At 56.0% G+C, this 16,189-nt stretch overlaps 1 protein-coding gene across 1 annotated transcript in view; it reads left to right on the forward strand.

The window, feature by feature from the left end:
- SLX9 (SLX9 ribosome biogenesis factor) overlaps positions 1 to 13,285 on the forward strand; it is an 18,186-nt gene extending 4,901 nt beyond the window's left edge. The window contains exons 2-4 of the mRNA XM_069100300.1: positions 4,432 to 4,585; positions 10,617 to 10,685; positions 12,982 to 13,285. Of these exons, the coding sequence (XP_068956401.1) occupies positions 4,432 to 4,585; positions 10,617 to 10,685; positions 12,982 to 13,108 (350 nt within the window). The 3' untranslated portion in view covers positions 13,109 to 13,285. The remainder of the gene's footprint in view (positions 1 to 4,431; positions 4,586 to 10,616; positions 10,686 to 12,981) is intronic.
- Positions 13,286 to 16,189: the final 2,904 nt, after the last annotated feature.

Raw genomic sequence — 16,189 nt, forward strand, 5'->3', positions numbered from 1 at the left:
GAGAGAGAGAGAGAGAGAGAGAGAGAGACATAGAGAGAAAGGGAGAGGAGGAGACTGAGACAGACCCGATGGAGTAGAGAATCAAGGCAGGATTAGCCTGGAACACGGGAGGTGCCTCAGCGTCCCTACTCCGTCTTGTGTTGGTCTCTACTTGGTGTCTCCTGGAGAAGACTAGAAGGTGAGTTTGAGGTACTTGGTTTCCAAGGCAGCCAGCCTTCCTGTGCCCGGGGTCTGGTATCTACCATAGCAGCTTTGTTGGCATCAAGCCCTCAGATAATTTTGTGTCTTCTTGGGACCTGAGTTCAGATATCCCCATTTTCCCTGGGAGCCTTTCTCCTCTTCCCCTCTGTTTTTGGCCCCGTGTGCTAGCACTCTGAGAACTTTTACCAGCCCAGATGTCCCAGGGCCTGGGCTCTACATTCCATTCCAAGTCAAAACATGTCTCAGGATTATCTCCATGATCCTAACTGTGCAAGATTGATGGGCATCCCCCTAAGTCCTGGCAGCCCCTGGCCTGTGTCCTACAGGATTCCTTGGTGGTGCTGTTTCTTCCCACCATTGTAGCATTAAAAATAACAGTGGGCAGAGATGGGGATGGTGAGAAGCCAGGACCTTTGGGAGGGCTGGCAGATTTGGGAGAAATCTGTTCTCAAACATTAGGCATTTGCAGTAGGGCCCAGGCAAATACACACCAAGTTCCTTTGCAGTGCTCACAGATGTGGGAAGATTAGTAGCCCCATGGCCTCTGGATCATGTATCTGCCCTTGGGTTACCTGAGCAGAGACCTGAGGGAGGCCAGGACTGCCTTGGACTGGAGGCCCAGTCAGTGACCACCTACCTAAGGGTCCTAACAATCACTTGCTTTTAAATTCATTCAATATTCAATCATTTGGGTGAACCTCTGAGGGCTCAGGACAGGCCTGTGCCTTATGTTGGGGGCAGGGAGGGCAAAGATAAATCACCAATGACTCTTGCCCTCAAGGGTCTTACTTTTTACCTGCAGAGTAACACTCCTGTGGCAGTAAGGGTGAGCTTGGGGCCAGGCCTTGCTGTACTGACTGGGGAGAGGATCCAGGTGGAGGTGTTAGGATTAAAAGGCGGGAGGATTAGGGTCTGGAGCATGAGCAGCCAAGGCTATGGCTTTACCTAGGTTTGAGTCACATTTTAAACAAGATCTCTGCTCTCGTGGAGAAGATGAAGGGAGTTGGATGAGATGGTGACAATCTGCCTCAGAGCTGGTGGAGGCCAGATCCAGGGGAACTGGTGACAGTGCGGTGTCGGGGGGGGGGGTTAACAGCGCAGCAAGGCCTCTGGCCTCTGCTCCCCAGTGACCAGGAGAAAAGCTCAGAGGGTGGGTCAGCTGGAAGGTAGAGCTGCCCCAAGGGACGGCATAGCAGGGCCCCTGCAGTGCAGGGTGGGGCTAAGCTCCTAGACCCGGGCTGTGCTGTGCTGTGGTGGGCTTCTCCTAGCTCACCTGGACAAGGGGTGTCCAGCTAGAGACACCAGGGTTGTGGCAGGAACAGCCAGAGGCCAGGCAGTCTGTGAGTATTTAAGTGGATGCAAAGATGATCAAAGACATTCCCTGCCTTCCGGAAGCTCCCAACAGCAAGCACCCCAGCATACCCAGGATGGCTGCTGGCACAGCTTCTTTGATCTGCTTTTCTAGAGGGAACCAACTCAAAAGGGGTAATCAAACATATGTATCATTCCCTTAGTCGGGGGAAAGTCAGTACCCTCAATTTCAGAAGATACAAGCAGAAATTGCTAGCAGACAAAAACTACAGAGAAAATAACACAATTCAACAGACCAGCAGACAGGGCTTCTAGCTGTCTGACCTAGAGAGAAGCCCCAACATCTGGCTTTGGCCGCCCAGACTCTCATCTGGCCAAAGCTCACTTCAGGGCACATACGCCCTTCTTCAGCGTCAGAGGGCGCGACAGCCTTCCTGACCCACTGCCTAGATACAAAGTAACAAGGTGTGGGTCTCTCTGAAGAACAAGCCTCCCCTAAGCAAACTTCTCCTGTTGGGCAAACTCCCATCACAGGCTACATGTGACCACATGCAGCCAGCCTGTTAGGGGTAGATGGGGAAGGTCCTCAAATTCCTTTAGGCTTATTAAGGGGCAGGGAAGATCTTCACATTCCCATGGGGGGAGGGCACAGCAGACAGCTGCAAAGCTACTCTCAGAGGCAGTGGAGTTCAGCGCTGGGAAAGGCTTCTGGCCAAAGGTGGCATTTTAGTGGAGACTTGAAGAGAGCAGGCAGGAGGTGGAGATGAGGGAGGGAGAGTCCGGGGGAACCGCAGAGGAAGTGCCTGGAGGCATTTGAATCCCCTGGAAGTGGAGGCTTGGGGTCCCTAGATCTCAGGAGGCATACAAGGGGATGGGAAATGGGGCAGGGGAGGTGCCTCAGGATCCAAACTGAGCATTCTGTGTTTGCCCCCGAGCCCCAAGGAGCCCCTGGACTTGGAGCAGGGGGTGGCCCTGGCAGGCATGCACTTTGGCAGTTGAGTGGAGGATGGGCTGGAGACAGGGGGGCTTGAGGCAGGCAGGGACATCCCCCCCCAGCAGTGGTCCTGGCATGAGGTGGGGAGGGGGCTGATGGGGGAGATGACCCATCCCCCCACCCTGGGGAGTAGCCATCCCGCCGCAGGGCCCTGGATTGTCAGCCTGCGTAACTCAGGGTGATTGGAATTGGGGCCTACTGTGCACTATGGTCTCGAAGGTCAGGGCCGTGGCAGCTGAAGCCAGGGCTCACCCAGCCAGTAAGTGTCTGAGGCTGGATTTGAACCTGGGTCTTCCTGCCTCTAGGCCTGCTGCTTCAGCTATGGCCTCTGTGCCCTTGGCCCTCCCCGGGGCCTCCATTTTCACCTCCATAAAAGGGCTGGGGCCCCTTCCAGGTTCCCAGGGGCTTGGGTGTTTGGTGGCATCAAGAGGTGGGAGTATGGGGGGAGGGGGCATCCCAGGCAGAGGCTCTTGCCCCAGTGGAAGCAGGAAAGGAGCAGGTCTGTTGGGGAACAGGCTTGGTGGGAGCCCAGAGAGGTGTGATGGGGCAGCATGGGCTGGAAAGGAGTCCGAGAAGGCCTAGACCAGGGGAGGACCAGGGTCATCCAGCCAAGTCCTGGCAGAGCTAAGCCCAGAGGTTGGGTCTCCCAGCTCTTAAGTCCACACCCTTTCTAACTCCAGAGGGCCTTGACTGCCAGGGTCACAAGTTTCTACTTTGAAGGATGGCCTCTGGCATGGTGGGGAGGCAGTAACACAGGTCTGAGGCTGGAAGAAAGGAAGCCAGGGGCTTCGTGAAGGAGGCAGGTGACAGGATAGCTAGGGAGAGGGCAGCCAACAGGGAGGAGGTGGGGGCTTGGGAGGACCTCCTGCAGCCCCCAAACACGTGGCCTGGGGCCATGGATCCACAGGTCACTGGCAGGTGTGGGAGGGTGGCGCCTGCCTCCTGCCCTCCCCACCTCTGCAGGCTGTTCTGGGGCCAGGATTGCAGAACTGAGCCCCTTCCACATGGCAGTCATCTGGCCTGTTGTTCCTTTGTTAAAGAAGACAGGTGACAGGCTGGTCCTGGTGAGGGGTGGGGCTGTGACCCCTTCACCTCCCTGCTGTAGTCTGCGCAGGCCGCCAGACCTGGCCTGAGCTCTCCAGGGCCACAGGGTCTCAGAGCCCCTCACCCTTTCTAGCTCTGGGAACTTGGCCTCTCTCCTCCACAAAACGGGGCTGGTGACCCCTCTAGTGGGCACCTCAGGGGTCACCCTCCAAGCTCAGTGGGAATCAGAGCTCCTGGGGGGACATGTGAGGCTGCATAGTGGCAGTATCTCCTGGGGGCTGAGCCTTGGCTCAGAGCCTGCTGAGGGCCCCTGGGGGTCCTGAGCATGCCCTCAGGCTGCTTTGGGGGCTCCTGTGCCCCATCCAGAGAGGGCCCATCCAGAAATGTGAGTCAGCCAGGATGTCAGGGCCTTCTCCCCTTCAGTGGCACTGCCCGGAGCTGTATTTGATGGGGCCTCAGACTGGGGCCTTTTCCTGGCCATGCAGCATTTAACCTTCTTCCCTCACATGACTCACCTGTTCACATCCCAAGCCCTGCTTTAGCATCCTTGGGCACTTGGGGGCCCTTTCAAGAGGAAAATGGGAAAAAAAAAAAGCTTTCCTTGCCAGTGTCTCCAGTCTCATGATCAAGCCTATAATTAAAAAGTGCAGATCTGTGATTAAGGGGAGAAAATAACCTACCGAATGCACTTCCCTCCTCCCCTCCTCCCAGGGTCCCAGGGCTCAGGGGACATGAGAAAGGAGGACCCTGAGCTCCTCAAGGGCTCTCTTGGCAGCAGCAGGGCCAGGCAGGAGAGGGCTTGGTCTGTGTCTGATGGGATGGGGGCGGGCCCCCTGCAGGACCCTGATTCATCCCCACCCCCTTTCTGCTCTTCTTTTCAGAAATAGATGCAATCAAGGCGGCAGAGGAGACTCGCAAGGCAGAGGCGAGGCGGAAGGCCACGGCTGTAGTGGGAGACCTGCATCCCCTCATGGAGGCCTTGCCTGAGCTTTCAGAGCTGGTGACAGCCAGCCGGCCCAGGAGGAAGCTCAAGAGGTGTGTGAGTGTGCATGTATGTGTGTGTGCATGGGCACACGTGTGTATGTGTGTGCACGTGCATGCATGTGAGTGTTGGTGGGTAGCTATCACAGTGGCCGCCTGGGCAGCCGTCGAACCTGAGGCTAGTGCCTACAGCCCTGGTCCTTATGGCTTTGCCGCAGAGTGGGAAGGTGTTAGACCGAGCTGGGATCACAGTGTATCGTCCTCTTTGAGCCTCCCTTTGCTCCTCCATGCAATGGGAGAGGTGGAGTCAGCCACCTTCAGAGCCCTGCCGGAAAAGGAATGCCCACAGCAACACCCCCAGCAGTTTCTGAGGCTCTGTACCATTCCATACCCACCATCCCCTTCACACACTCAGAGGCAGCTGCTGGGTCCTTGCCTGACCTCAGGATGGGGTGGGGTGCCCACTGCTTCCTGGGGCCACATATTCAGCTGTAGAACAGCTCTCCTTGTCAGAGTGGATTGTTGTATCAGCTAAGGGGTGCCACAGTGCAGAGTGCTGGAGTTGAGTCAGGAAGACCTGAGTTCAAATCTAGCCTTAGACACATAGTGGCTGTGTGACCTTGGGCAAGTCACTTGACTGCTCCCTGCCTTAGTTTCCTCATTTGTAAAATGAAGATAATAAATAATGTTTGTAAAGGGCTTTGCAAAAGTTAAAGAGATATATAAATACAAACTGCTGTTGTTATTATCCCCAGTTTACAGATGAGGAAACAGAAACTTAGTCACTAAGCTTTTATTAAGCCTCTATGTGCTAAGTGCTGGATATGCAAAGAAAGGCAAAAGAGTGGAGGAGGGAGAGCATTCCAGGCCTGGAGGATACCAGAAATGCTCCCTGGAGCTGAGAGGTGGACACAGCCAGGAGGCTAAGGGTACAGGATTGAGGAGGACGTGGCGGGGAGTGAGGTGAAAGGACACTAGATAGGGAGGAGGGGGCAGGGGCTCTGAAGGCCAAAGAGGGTTTTGCATTTGATCCTGAAAGCAATAAGGAGCCACTGGAGCTTATTGGGTAAGGAGGTGACATGGTTGGACCTGCACTTTAGGAAGATCAGTTTGACAGCTGAATGGAGGATGGACTGGAGGGGTGGGACTTGAGACAGCCACCACCTGCCCCCAGCAGCTATGGCAATCGGCCAGGTGTGAAATGATGAGAGTCTGCCCCAGGGTGGGGGCAAGGTCATTGGAGATGCTGCAGAGGTGAAATTAACAAGAGATGATGCAGAGGTGACATTGACGAGAGATAGTTCAGAGGTGACATCGACGAGAGATGATGCAGAGGTGATGAGAAATGCTGCAGAGGTGACATTGACTAGAGATAGTTCAGAGGTGACATCGACGAGAGATGATGCATAGGTGACATCGACGACAGATGTTGCAGAGGTGACTTCGAGGAGAGATGTTGCAGAGGTGATGAGAAATGCTGCAGAGGTGAAACTGATGAGAGATGCTTCAGAGGTGACATTGACAAGAGATGTTTCAGAGGTGGCGTTGACAAGAGATATGTCAGAGGTAACATCGACCAGAGAAGCCGCAGAGGTGAACTTGATGTGCCTTAGTGCATTATTAGATCTGCGGGATGAGAGAGAGTGAGGAGTCCAGGGTGACTCCTAGGTTATGGGCCTGGGGGCCTGGGAGAAGGGTGGTGCCCCCTACAGTGATAGGGAAGGGGGCAGTGTTCAGAGAGAAAGAGAATGAGTTCCATTTTGGACACAACCGAGGCCCCTGCTTCGGGTCTAAAGTGATGGTTTTGGCCCTGCCCCAGCCCTGTGCTCAAGGGGGTGGGGAGAGGGGAATGACTTTCTGCTCTGCATTCATCTGACCTGTTTTCTCTTTCATGAGACATTTATTACCAGTCAGCCATGTGGATGGCTTGGGGCGCAGAGCTAGAAGTGGAACCTTTTCCCCTCACCCCCCCTGCCCAAGACTAGCCTGCAGAGAACCTGGAATGTGGCCCATGAGAAGTCAACTTTGGTGGCGGGTGGACATTCTGGAAGTTTTGTCTGCCATTGAGACTGAGGTCATTTGCATGCAGATGGGAGTTGTCCTGCTTTGCTTGTGTCTTGGTTTCCCTACTACCTGCCAGTGATCACCTCCCCCCCCTCTACCCACATTACACTGGAACTTTTGGGGAGATGATGCCCTTCTCAGGGAGGAGTTGGCTCGCTTTTCTTTTGCCTGATCTGTCTGCACTGCCCCAACGACTGTTCATTGGCATCTCCCATCAGTCTCTTGGGGATGCCTTCTGATGACAGCCTTCTTTAAGAGAAATCACCCTCAGGGGCTTTGTTGAAAACAGATAGTAGCCTGGACAAAATGTCATTGATTTTGGGGGCCCCTTTGAAAGAAGGGAGGGATTGACAAAGGCCCAGGTGGGCATTCAACAGTGGGCTTGATGCCTGGGGAACAAAGGGTGAGTTTACTATGTAAGTGGGGAAGGAGGGAGGGACCTTAGGGACCATTGCAAGACCAGTGGAGGTGCGCCCAAGTGTGGGCTTGGCAGCTGTGAGTTGTATTTGTCATTTGTTCTCGAAGAGGTCTATGACATCAGGGAAGTGATGACATGACTGGCAGTTGACTCTGATTTCAGTGAGGGAGGCTGTGCAAGGTCACCGGCCTCACTGTCTCCTCCAGAGCCATCTGGGTCCATTGACCAGATATTCATCAGGATGACTGAAGATGGCTCAGGATGCAGTGGGAGACCCTGGCCCTTTTAGGCTAAGGCCTTTTTCAGGTTCTCCCTGTGAGAGTCGTGAATAAGAAAAAAGATCGCCTGCTGTTTGCTGCCTGGAAGCCCTGGGGTTCTCCAGTAAGTGTAATGCCCTCTGCTGGAGCTGATGACCACCCATCCTCATCGCAGGCTGAGATTTTTGCCTTGCCTTTCAAACCCCCACAAAGAAGACCCAATATCCCAGAGGCCCTCCTCTGGTTCTCTGAATGTTTTGAGAGCAGTGGTGTAGTGGGGTGAGTGTGTGTGACTATGTGTGTGAGTGTATGTGTGTGCGTGTGTGTACCCCACAGAAGGCAGTGTCTGTATGCCCTCCATCCAGGCCTCAGTTTTCTCCTCTGACAGAGGAGGGAGTTGGGCTTCATGCCCCCCTCAGGTCCGCACAGGGAGCAGTGTCCTGGACAGCTCCTTGCCTACGGTAATGTTCCTGGTTATTCTCGGTGGCTCTGGGAGGCACAAGCATCTGAGGGTGACGAGATGAACAGCGACGTGTCTGCTTCTATTTTTGTAATCTCTGGAGGGGTTTCTGGGACAGGAGTCAGGGCTTGGCCAGCTGCATGGGCTGGAGGGTGTCTCCTGGCATTTTTGTGGGTGTCATTGCAGGCCTGGTGCCCCGGCCTCCTCGGCCCCCACCCCCAATACCCAGGCCTGTCCAGGGGGGGGAGTGGGGGCCTGTGGCCGTTCTGCTTCCACGGGAGAGTCTTGTTGATGAGACAGACTTTGGCTCTGGGGAGCAGTGGGGGATCGTGGGAAGACCCACCCCCCCGACATGCACATGCTGGTGGCCTTTGTGGTCCTGTGCCAGTCACCTCTTCTGTGCCCAGAAAACTTTGGGGTGTTGAGGCGGCCAGGGGCGCACCCCTCTTCTGTCCCCCCTCTGCAGAGGGACAGGTTGGGGTTGGGGTCTGGAATCCTACGGAAGAGTTAGCCAAGAGAAGTGGGTGTCTGGACAGAGACCACCTTAGGGGAAGCCCTGGTGGGCTTACGCTGTCACAGCTGTCTGTTTTTAACTCCCCTGATCCCTGCTTCTCCCTTCCCCTTCCTTCTAACAAAGAATTGTAAAAAGGAAGAGGAAAAAATCAAGCAAAACAGTCACTTCATTGGATCAGCCTGGAATTGTGTGCAATGTTCTGTGGTCATGGCCCCCCACTTCTGTTAAGGAGTTGAGGAGGGGCTTATGCATCCCCAGCATTCACTTTGGCTCTGGTGGTGGTCAGTGCTTGCCCTGGCTGGCTTCCTTCTCCAAGTTCCTCCAAAAATCCAGGACAAGGAGGGCCAAGGAGGCCCTGTGGGTGGTGTGCCGTGCCCTTCTGGAAGGCAGCTGACCCATAGGAGACTCAGAAGGCTTCCCTTAGGAGGACGGCCTGGGGAGAACAGACGGGACGCCCACAGATGGGCTCGTGGGACTGACCTGAGTGTCGGCCCACAGCAGGCAAGGCCGCCGAGAGGTAGCCTAGGAGGGAGGGAGGGAGGGAGGGAGTTCCCAGTCCTGGAGGTATCCAAGCCAAGGCTGGATGGCTACTCCCCGGGTACTTTGTGGGGAGGCCTCCTCCTCCTTGGGGGGGTCCTGGTTGTGCTACCACTAGGGGCCACACAGGGAGAGAGGGGGTGGAGCCTGGGGGGAGCCTAAGGTGATCTTTGGTACCTTGTTTTATGTAAGGGAGCGAGTCCTATCAGACCCCCTTGTCTGCCACCTAAGCTGAGGAATCCGAGACTTGGAACATGCCCCTTCGCCAGCCTCCCCGCCAGGCGTGGCAAGGTTCTGTCCTGTCCCCCTGGCTGGGGCCCTGCTGGACACCAGGCCTAGGGCTTGCCTAGGCCTTTCTGAGGAAGATCTCGGCTGTTCTCGAGGGAAAGGTGGACTCTGGAAGTTAGCCAGGATGCCTTTGGAACTGACGGAGGGGCTGGACCCACCTGGCATCTCAGCGATTTAGCATCCGCTGGGCAGGCAGCTGGCTGTGGAGCACTCCAGTGGTCCAGGTAGCACAGAGCATGGAGGAAAGGCCCACCTTGAGTGTGGATTCAGAACACATGTTCAGGGGGCCAGAGCATTAGGCTGGCTGCAGGAAGGGGTTGGTGCATGTGGCAGCTGGAGGCTGTCATGTGACCTTGGGCTGTATTAAGGGCCAGGCGGGGCGCAGCTAAGTGGTGCGGTGAAAAAAGTACCAGCCCTGGAGCAGGAAGACCTGAGTTCAAATCCAGCCTCAGACACTTAACACTAGCCATGTGACCTTGGACAAGTCACTTAACCCCAATTGCCCCGCCTTCCCCCCTCCAAAAAAAAAAGGTGGGGGTTCCAAAAATAAGCATGATGTCCTCAGGTGTCCTGCTCCATCATGGCTGCCATGTTTCAGGAAGACCCAAGGCCTTGTACTTTAGACTGGAGAAACATGGGATGGTTGTCTAGGTCTGTGCACTACTCCCATCGGGCAGCCCTCTGCCCACAAGACTGCGACCTCGCAGGTCACTGTGTGGCTGTGTGTCTGGTGGAAGTAGAGTGTAAGCTTCTGGAGGGCAGGCCCTGAGCACAGTAGGTGCTGTGTAGGGGCTCACTGAATTGAATGGGTGGTCAGGAGGCCTAAGACTCTTTGTGTCTCTGCAGGTTGACCAGGGATCTGAGTGATTAACGTTCGGGCTTGTCCATCCCGATTTTACAGGAGTCACGGCAGGCATGGGAGAGTGCGATGGTGCCCTCTGGCCTGGCCTTCCTTTGCGGGAGTGCCCTGTCCTGGGGTCTGTTCGTGAGCAGAAGGCAGGACATCCACATGAGCACAGGCCAGCTGGGGAGTAAAGCCAGCAGACTTTTAGGAGGAGCATATTACGCGCCAGGCAGACAGAAGGAGGCATAGCCCCTGCCCTCCAGAGCTCCCATGCTAATAGGGAATGGCAGCTGAACACAGGAGGGCAGCCTGGAGGAGGTGGCTGGGCAGGGGATTCGCCAGTCCAGCAGAAGCTCCGTGAGGGTTGGCCCATGCAGTCTAGAGCAATAAGAATTTCTCATGAAGTGCCTACTATGTGCAGAGCTCTGGGACTACAGAGACCCCCTTCTGGTGCCGGGGAGCCCGGGAAGGTGTGGCCTCCCTGAGGGCAGGGGCTGTTCTTTCTGCCCAGCCCATATTATGGACGGGCCCCTAGGGCTGGGAACAGGGCGTCAGGCCCCTGCTGGGTGGGAGGTGGGCATCCCCCAGCCACAGCTTGTGGAACGTGCAGGGGAGCTGGCGGCCCAGGGAGCTCTGTCACAGACACCTCTCTCACAGACACTTTCAAAGGCCCCGCTGAACCGCGCTCTTCGTCTCCCCACAGCACCCCCAGGCAGAAGGCTGAGCCCACGGACTTCAGCCGCATGACAGCGGCCCAGAAGCGCAAACTCCTGTGAGTATGGTCAGGACCCACTGCCCCCACGGGTGTCGCTGGGCTGAGGGGCGGGTGGTGGGTGGCCCTGGGACCCCCTGGACTTCAGCCCGCTCAGCCAATAGGCTGGTTCTGGCTCATCTCTGCTTGTGCCCTCTCTCTCTCCTCCCCCGGGCAGCTGGATGGCCAAGAGCTGGTTCCATCCCGTGTTACGGCCCGGTCAGGGATGACCACGGTGACCACCCATGGAGTGCGGAGCCGATGGCTGGGCTGAGACGCAGAGGCCACCTGGCCCTTCCTGAGTGGGGAGGGAAGGCTTCAAGTGCTGGTCATGAGGTCAGGGTGGGGTGTCTCCCTGGTGTTCTCCAGAGTCCAGTTGCATGCCCAGGCAGGTTCTCAAAGTTGTCTGGGCAGACCCTGTCATTTCACCATGGAGGAGACTGACACAAGGAGGAGAGGGGCCTTGGGACCCAGCACCCAGGACTGACGTGGGTGGGCCTCATAGGCCATCTCATCTGAGCGCCTTCATCTGACAGAGAAGCTGAGACCCAAGTGGGATCTGGCCCCAGGGCCTCTGACAGAGGGCAGGGCAGTGCAGTGCAGTGCCTTCCCAGTGGGCAGCCAGCACCTTGGCTTCATTGGCTGGACCTTCCTCCAGAGACCTCTCAGCGCTCCAGCACACTCACGGGATGCTGGCAGGACCAGGAGGCCCTGTGTGTGCACGTGTGTCTTTGCATGTGCATATGTCTGCATATGTGTGTCTATGCATGTGTGTGTCTGTGTGTGTATGTGTGCCCACACTGACTCTGGACATCTCCTGCTGCAGGGCCTGGGCCTGCCAGGAGGTGCTGGGATGAGCTGGGGTCTGGCCCATATTCACAGCAGATTTGATTCCTAGGGGCTGGAGGTGGCTCTCGGGTGGCCCATTCCAGCTTCCCCTGGGGCTGTCGTCGGGGGGAGCCTTGGTCTGGGGCTGCCAGGCCCCAGAGGGCTGGTGGGACAGCCTCATGGTGGTCCCCTTGACTTCCCAAGCCTGGTGATGGGTGGGTGGGATGGCTGGGTGGGGCCTTTGCCCTCAGCTCAGCCGCATGACAGGCTTTTGGAACCTTCCAAATGAGCTCCTTCTCTTCCTGTTCATAGACCAGATGCCGGGGCTGCCAGGTGACCCAGGTGTGGGCAATGAATGGTCTAGTGAGGCCAACATCCCCCGCACCACCACTCTGGGATTCCTGGTGGGATCCACAGTACAAGCAGGGAGGCTTTGGGTGGGATTGGACCAGACGAGAGAGGGCCCTGGCCTGGCCTCCAGCTTCCCAGAGAAGGTCCGGCTGGGCCCACAAAGGGCAGCTGTCTGGCCCCACTGTGCACTCCAGAGGCCAGCTGATGTGGCCATCATTGCCTCAGCACTCACCTGTAAGGTTCCTTTGGCACCAGGGGTCGACTTCAAAGTGCTGGAAGGTGTCCAGGTGATTCCCTGGGCTGAGGAAGGGCTTCTCCTGCTTTGTGTTGCGTGGGGTTTGTGTGTGTGTTGCATACGTGTGTGTATGCATGTGGCAACCACAAGCCTTTATTGAGTACCAGGCCCCACCCCAAGGGCTGTGGGGGACTCGCTCTCCAATGGGGGAAGAGACAGCATGGAAATGAGCAGAGAGAGCCAGGCCTGAGGACAGCTGGTGCAGTGGGTGCACATGCATGTGTGTGCATGTATGTGCACACGGGTGAGTGTGCGTGCATGGGTGAGCATGTGTGTACACGGGTGAGCGTGTGTGCGTGGGTGAGCGTATGTGTGCACGGGTGAGCATGCATGCGTATATGGGTAAACGTGTGCGTGCACAGGTGAGTGCATAAATGCATGGGTTAGTGTGTGCATGTGCACAGGTGAGTGTGTGTGTGTCGCAGTGTGGACACTGCAGCTATCTACAGGGTAACCCCGAGGGGGCGCGGATGCCAACTGCATGGGTGGCCCTGTCAGCTTGCTTCTTGGGCACCCTGACCTCATCTCAGCTTCCATTTCCTCAAGCTGCCCGCACTTCCCCAGTGGGCATCAAGGGGGCACTACAGGGCATAGTTGAGAAGACCTGAGCTCAGATCTGCTCTCAGACACTTCCTGTGTGACCCTGCTCAAGTCCCTTCACCTTTGCCTCAGTCTCCTCATCTGTGAAGTGGGGGTCAGCACAGCCCCTCCCTGCCATGGTTGTTGTGAGGGAGGTCCAAGCAAGGTCATGATTGGGAATTCTGCGCTTGGCCCCGGGCCTGGCACCGAGGAACCTCTGGCCCCTTAGCAGACGCACTGACCTGTCCAGTTGGCTTCTTTCAGAGATGACGAGATGGCACGGTTCCAGGAGGTGGTCACCAACGCTTCCTATCAAGCCGACCCTCTGAGAGCCATCGGCGAGCATCTCTCTAAGAGGCTGAGAGAGGAAGAGGAAGGTGGGAGGCTCTAGGTCTGGACAGCAGCAGATGCTGGACTTGTGTGTCTGTGGGTGGAGACAGCGGCTGGCTCCAGGGTGCCTGGGACTCCTCGTACCCCTGACCCTCCATTTGGGAGAGTCTAACCCCCACCTACCTCACAAGGATGTTGTGAGGACCAGCTAATAAAGTGACCCCTGAGGGCTTTGGAAGTGCTGCATGCTCAGCTTGGGGACATGGGCCGCGGCAGAGAAGGAGGCTGGGAGCTGGCCCCCAGCTGTGGGGCTCCCCTTCTGTTTGGGGACCACCTGGGCCCCAGGCCAAGGTGTAGGGGGGTGTCATGCATTGGCCAGGGTTCCTGTGTCTCTTGGGGTCACTGTTGTGTAAATGTCTCCTGGTTCTGTTCACTCTGCATCTGTTCATAGAAGTTTTCCTGGGCTTTTCTGAAAGCATCACCTCACCATTCCCTAGAGGACCAGCCTGTTTATGTGGCCATTTATCACGGTGATGATTTTAATCCCATTAGTTTTGTTGTGTGTGTGTGTGTGTGGGGGGGGCCTCCTGGGCTTTATGTTGGTGGAAGCGGCCATTTCTCCTCTGGTTCTCTCTGTCTCCATCTGTCATCTGGCAGCAAAAGCCTCCCCTCTCCATAGACCTGGAAGCATATCACCTTCTTCTTCGTGGCATCAGTCTGTCTCTGTCTGTCTTTCTCTGTCTCTTCTTTCTTTTGTAATTTCCTCCATCCTTTGGTCATCTCCCGCCCATAGCAGTAATGTGTACGCTGGATTTGAACTCAGGTCCTCCTGGCTCCAGGGTCGGGTGCTCCATTCGCTGTTCCGCCTGGCCACCCTGTGTCCTTTCTTTAGGAAGGGATTCGTAACTGAATCCGTACGGGTTCGTTGAGCTCTCTGGGAGGTCAGCACCCAGATATTTTGTGCATTTTGTCCTTATTGGGAGTGGGCTTTCCCTTCGTATTGTTGCTTTTTGTGTTTTGTTATTAGTATTAAAATGAAATTCTTAATTTTTAGGGTTTATTTTATAATCTTTAACTTTGCTGAAGCTGTTAATTGTCTGCATTAGACTTTTGCTGGTTCCCTGCGGTTTTCTAAGTAAACTCTGCTGTCTTCAACAAAGAGAAGACAGTTTTATCTCCTTTTGGCCTATCTTCATGCCTTTCATTCCTTCCTCTTGTCTTATTGCCTGGCACTCAGTAGGTGCTTAATAAATGCTTATTGGTTAATGGTGGCAGTTGCTGGAATTTCCAGAATCATATCAGACATGAGTTTGTTCCAGGCTGGGTGGGGGAGGTGCTGGGACAGGGCCCTCAGTCCTTTGTCCCTGGAAGGTGCCGATGGGCAAGGTGGCCTGGACCAGGGTGGAGGGGGGGAGGCCACTTGACCCTAGGAGACCTAGGCCATGTCTTTGTGGATTTTTAATTTTCAGTAGATTGTGTTTTTATATTACTTTTATTTCTGATCACATCCTTTCCTTCTTCCCTCTCTCTCCACTCAGCATCCCCTCCCATTACAACAAAGAATTAGAAAGAAACAAGTGTGCTAGTGTATGCCCTGTTCCACACCCACAGGCCTCCACCTCTGCAAAGAAGAGAAGGAGGCACCCCTTTTTGTGATTTCATTGGGGCCAACCTTGGTTTTTAACTTTGCGGTGCAGTGCTCATCTTTCCCTCTTTCTGGCACTGTTGGGGTCCTTGTGGGCACTGCCCTCCTGGCTCATACTGGGCTTCCCCTGCTGGGCACCCCTCCATGAGAAACCTGTTTCAAGCCAGATTTCTACCTTGAGGGTGGGTGTCCCAGAGTGGAAGGGGCTGCCCCAGGAGGTAGCAGGCACCCTCTCACTGGGGGGGGGGGGCGGGCTTCAAGCAGAGGCTGAGGTCCCTGATCAGGGACGTCCAGAGTATTCTGGAATGTGCCTGGGCTGCCCTTGATGCTGCAGGTCCTTGCCCACTCTGAGATTCCCTTGGTTGGGTGAGGCTTGTCCCTCTGCAGACCAGGAAACTGGGGCCTGGGAAGGGCGCCTTGGGTGGTGCCTCCGCAGAGCTGATCTCTGCTCCTGTCCCATGTCAGGAGGGACCCTGGGGGAGCAGGAGGAGGGGGGAAGAGTGTGTGTGCATGTGTGTGTGTGTGTGACATTACACACCTGGGGGGTGGGGCTCGGCAGCTGTGAGCACCAGGAAAGCAGCGGTCTCTGACATCGAAGCTGAAGGCCCATTCGTCCACGGTCACATACTCCAGCCTGGTCCAAGAGCGTCCTTGCGCTCCTGCTACAGCGCTCCAGGACATCTTGGGGGGCCTGAGGGGAGTCACTGCCCTCCAAAGGAATTAGCAAGCTTGGAAGAAGGGCGTTGGGTGGGCTGGCCGAATTGGGGTGTTTGGGTCGTCTGTTAGGAAGTGTGGGCTGGACTTGTGATGTGGGCTTGGGGGTCATTTATGTCACATGGAAATTAAGGTTGTGGGAGCCCATGAGGTTACTGAGCTCGAGTGGAGGGAGAGGAGAGGACCAGGCTGGCAGCAAGTCAGTGCTGAGGGCAGGGAGGAAGGGGCCATCCCCGGGGACAGAGCTACAGCTGGGGAGGGCAGAGAAAAAGGCCAGAGGATGTGACAAACTTGGGATCCTTGGTGGCCTTGCGGATGTTTCAGCCCAGTCCTAGAATGAGGGCACAGGGAGGCTTCAATTGGTGGAAACGGGTGGAGGAGAGGACTATTCTGAGCCCAGAGAACAATGCAGGAGGAAGGGGGGCTCGGGCTTGGGGCGGGGGGGTGAGGACAGGCTGGTGTCGGGGAGCCATGAGGCCTAGGAAGGGGAGCAGGATGAGATAAGACTGGGAAGACAAGTCAGAGCCAGACAGACTGCCAGAGGGCATCGAATGCCAGGACAAGAAGCTCAGACTTCACGTGATAAAACAGTGAGGAATCACTGAAGATTTCTGAACAGAGAAGAGCCATCAGCACTGTGTGTTAGGAAGGAAAATGTAGCTCTGTGTGTGTGAGAGAAAGAGACAGGGAGAGGGAGGGCAAGACAGAGACATGAGAGAGGGCGGGGAAAGAGAAGAAATAAGGACAGGGAGAGAGGAAAAGACAAGGAAAAAGAAGAGAGGG

This window comes from Petaurus breviceps, unplaced genomic scaffold (genome assembly GCF_028583685.1).
Source record: "Petaurus breviceps papuanus isolate PSGF00001 unplaced genomic scaffold, PetGlider_PUasm1.0 387, whole genome shotgun sequence".
NCBI lineage: Eukaryota > Metazoa > Chordata > Mammalia > Diprotodontia > Petauridae > Petaurus > Petaurus breviceps.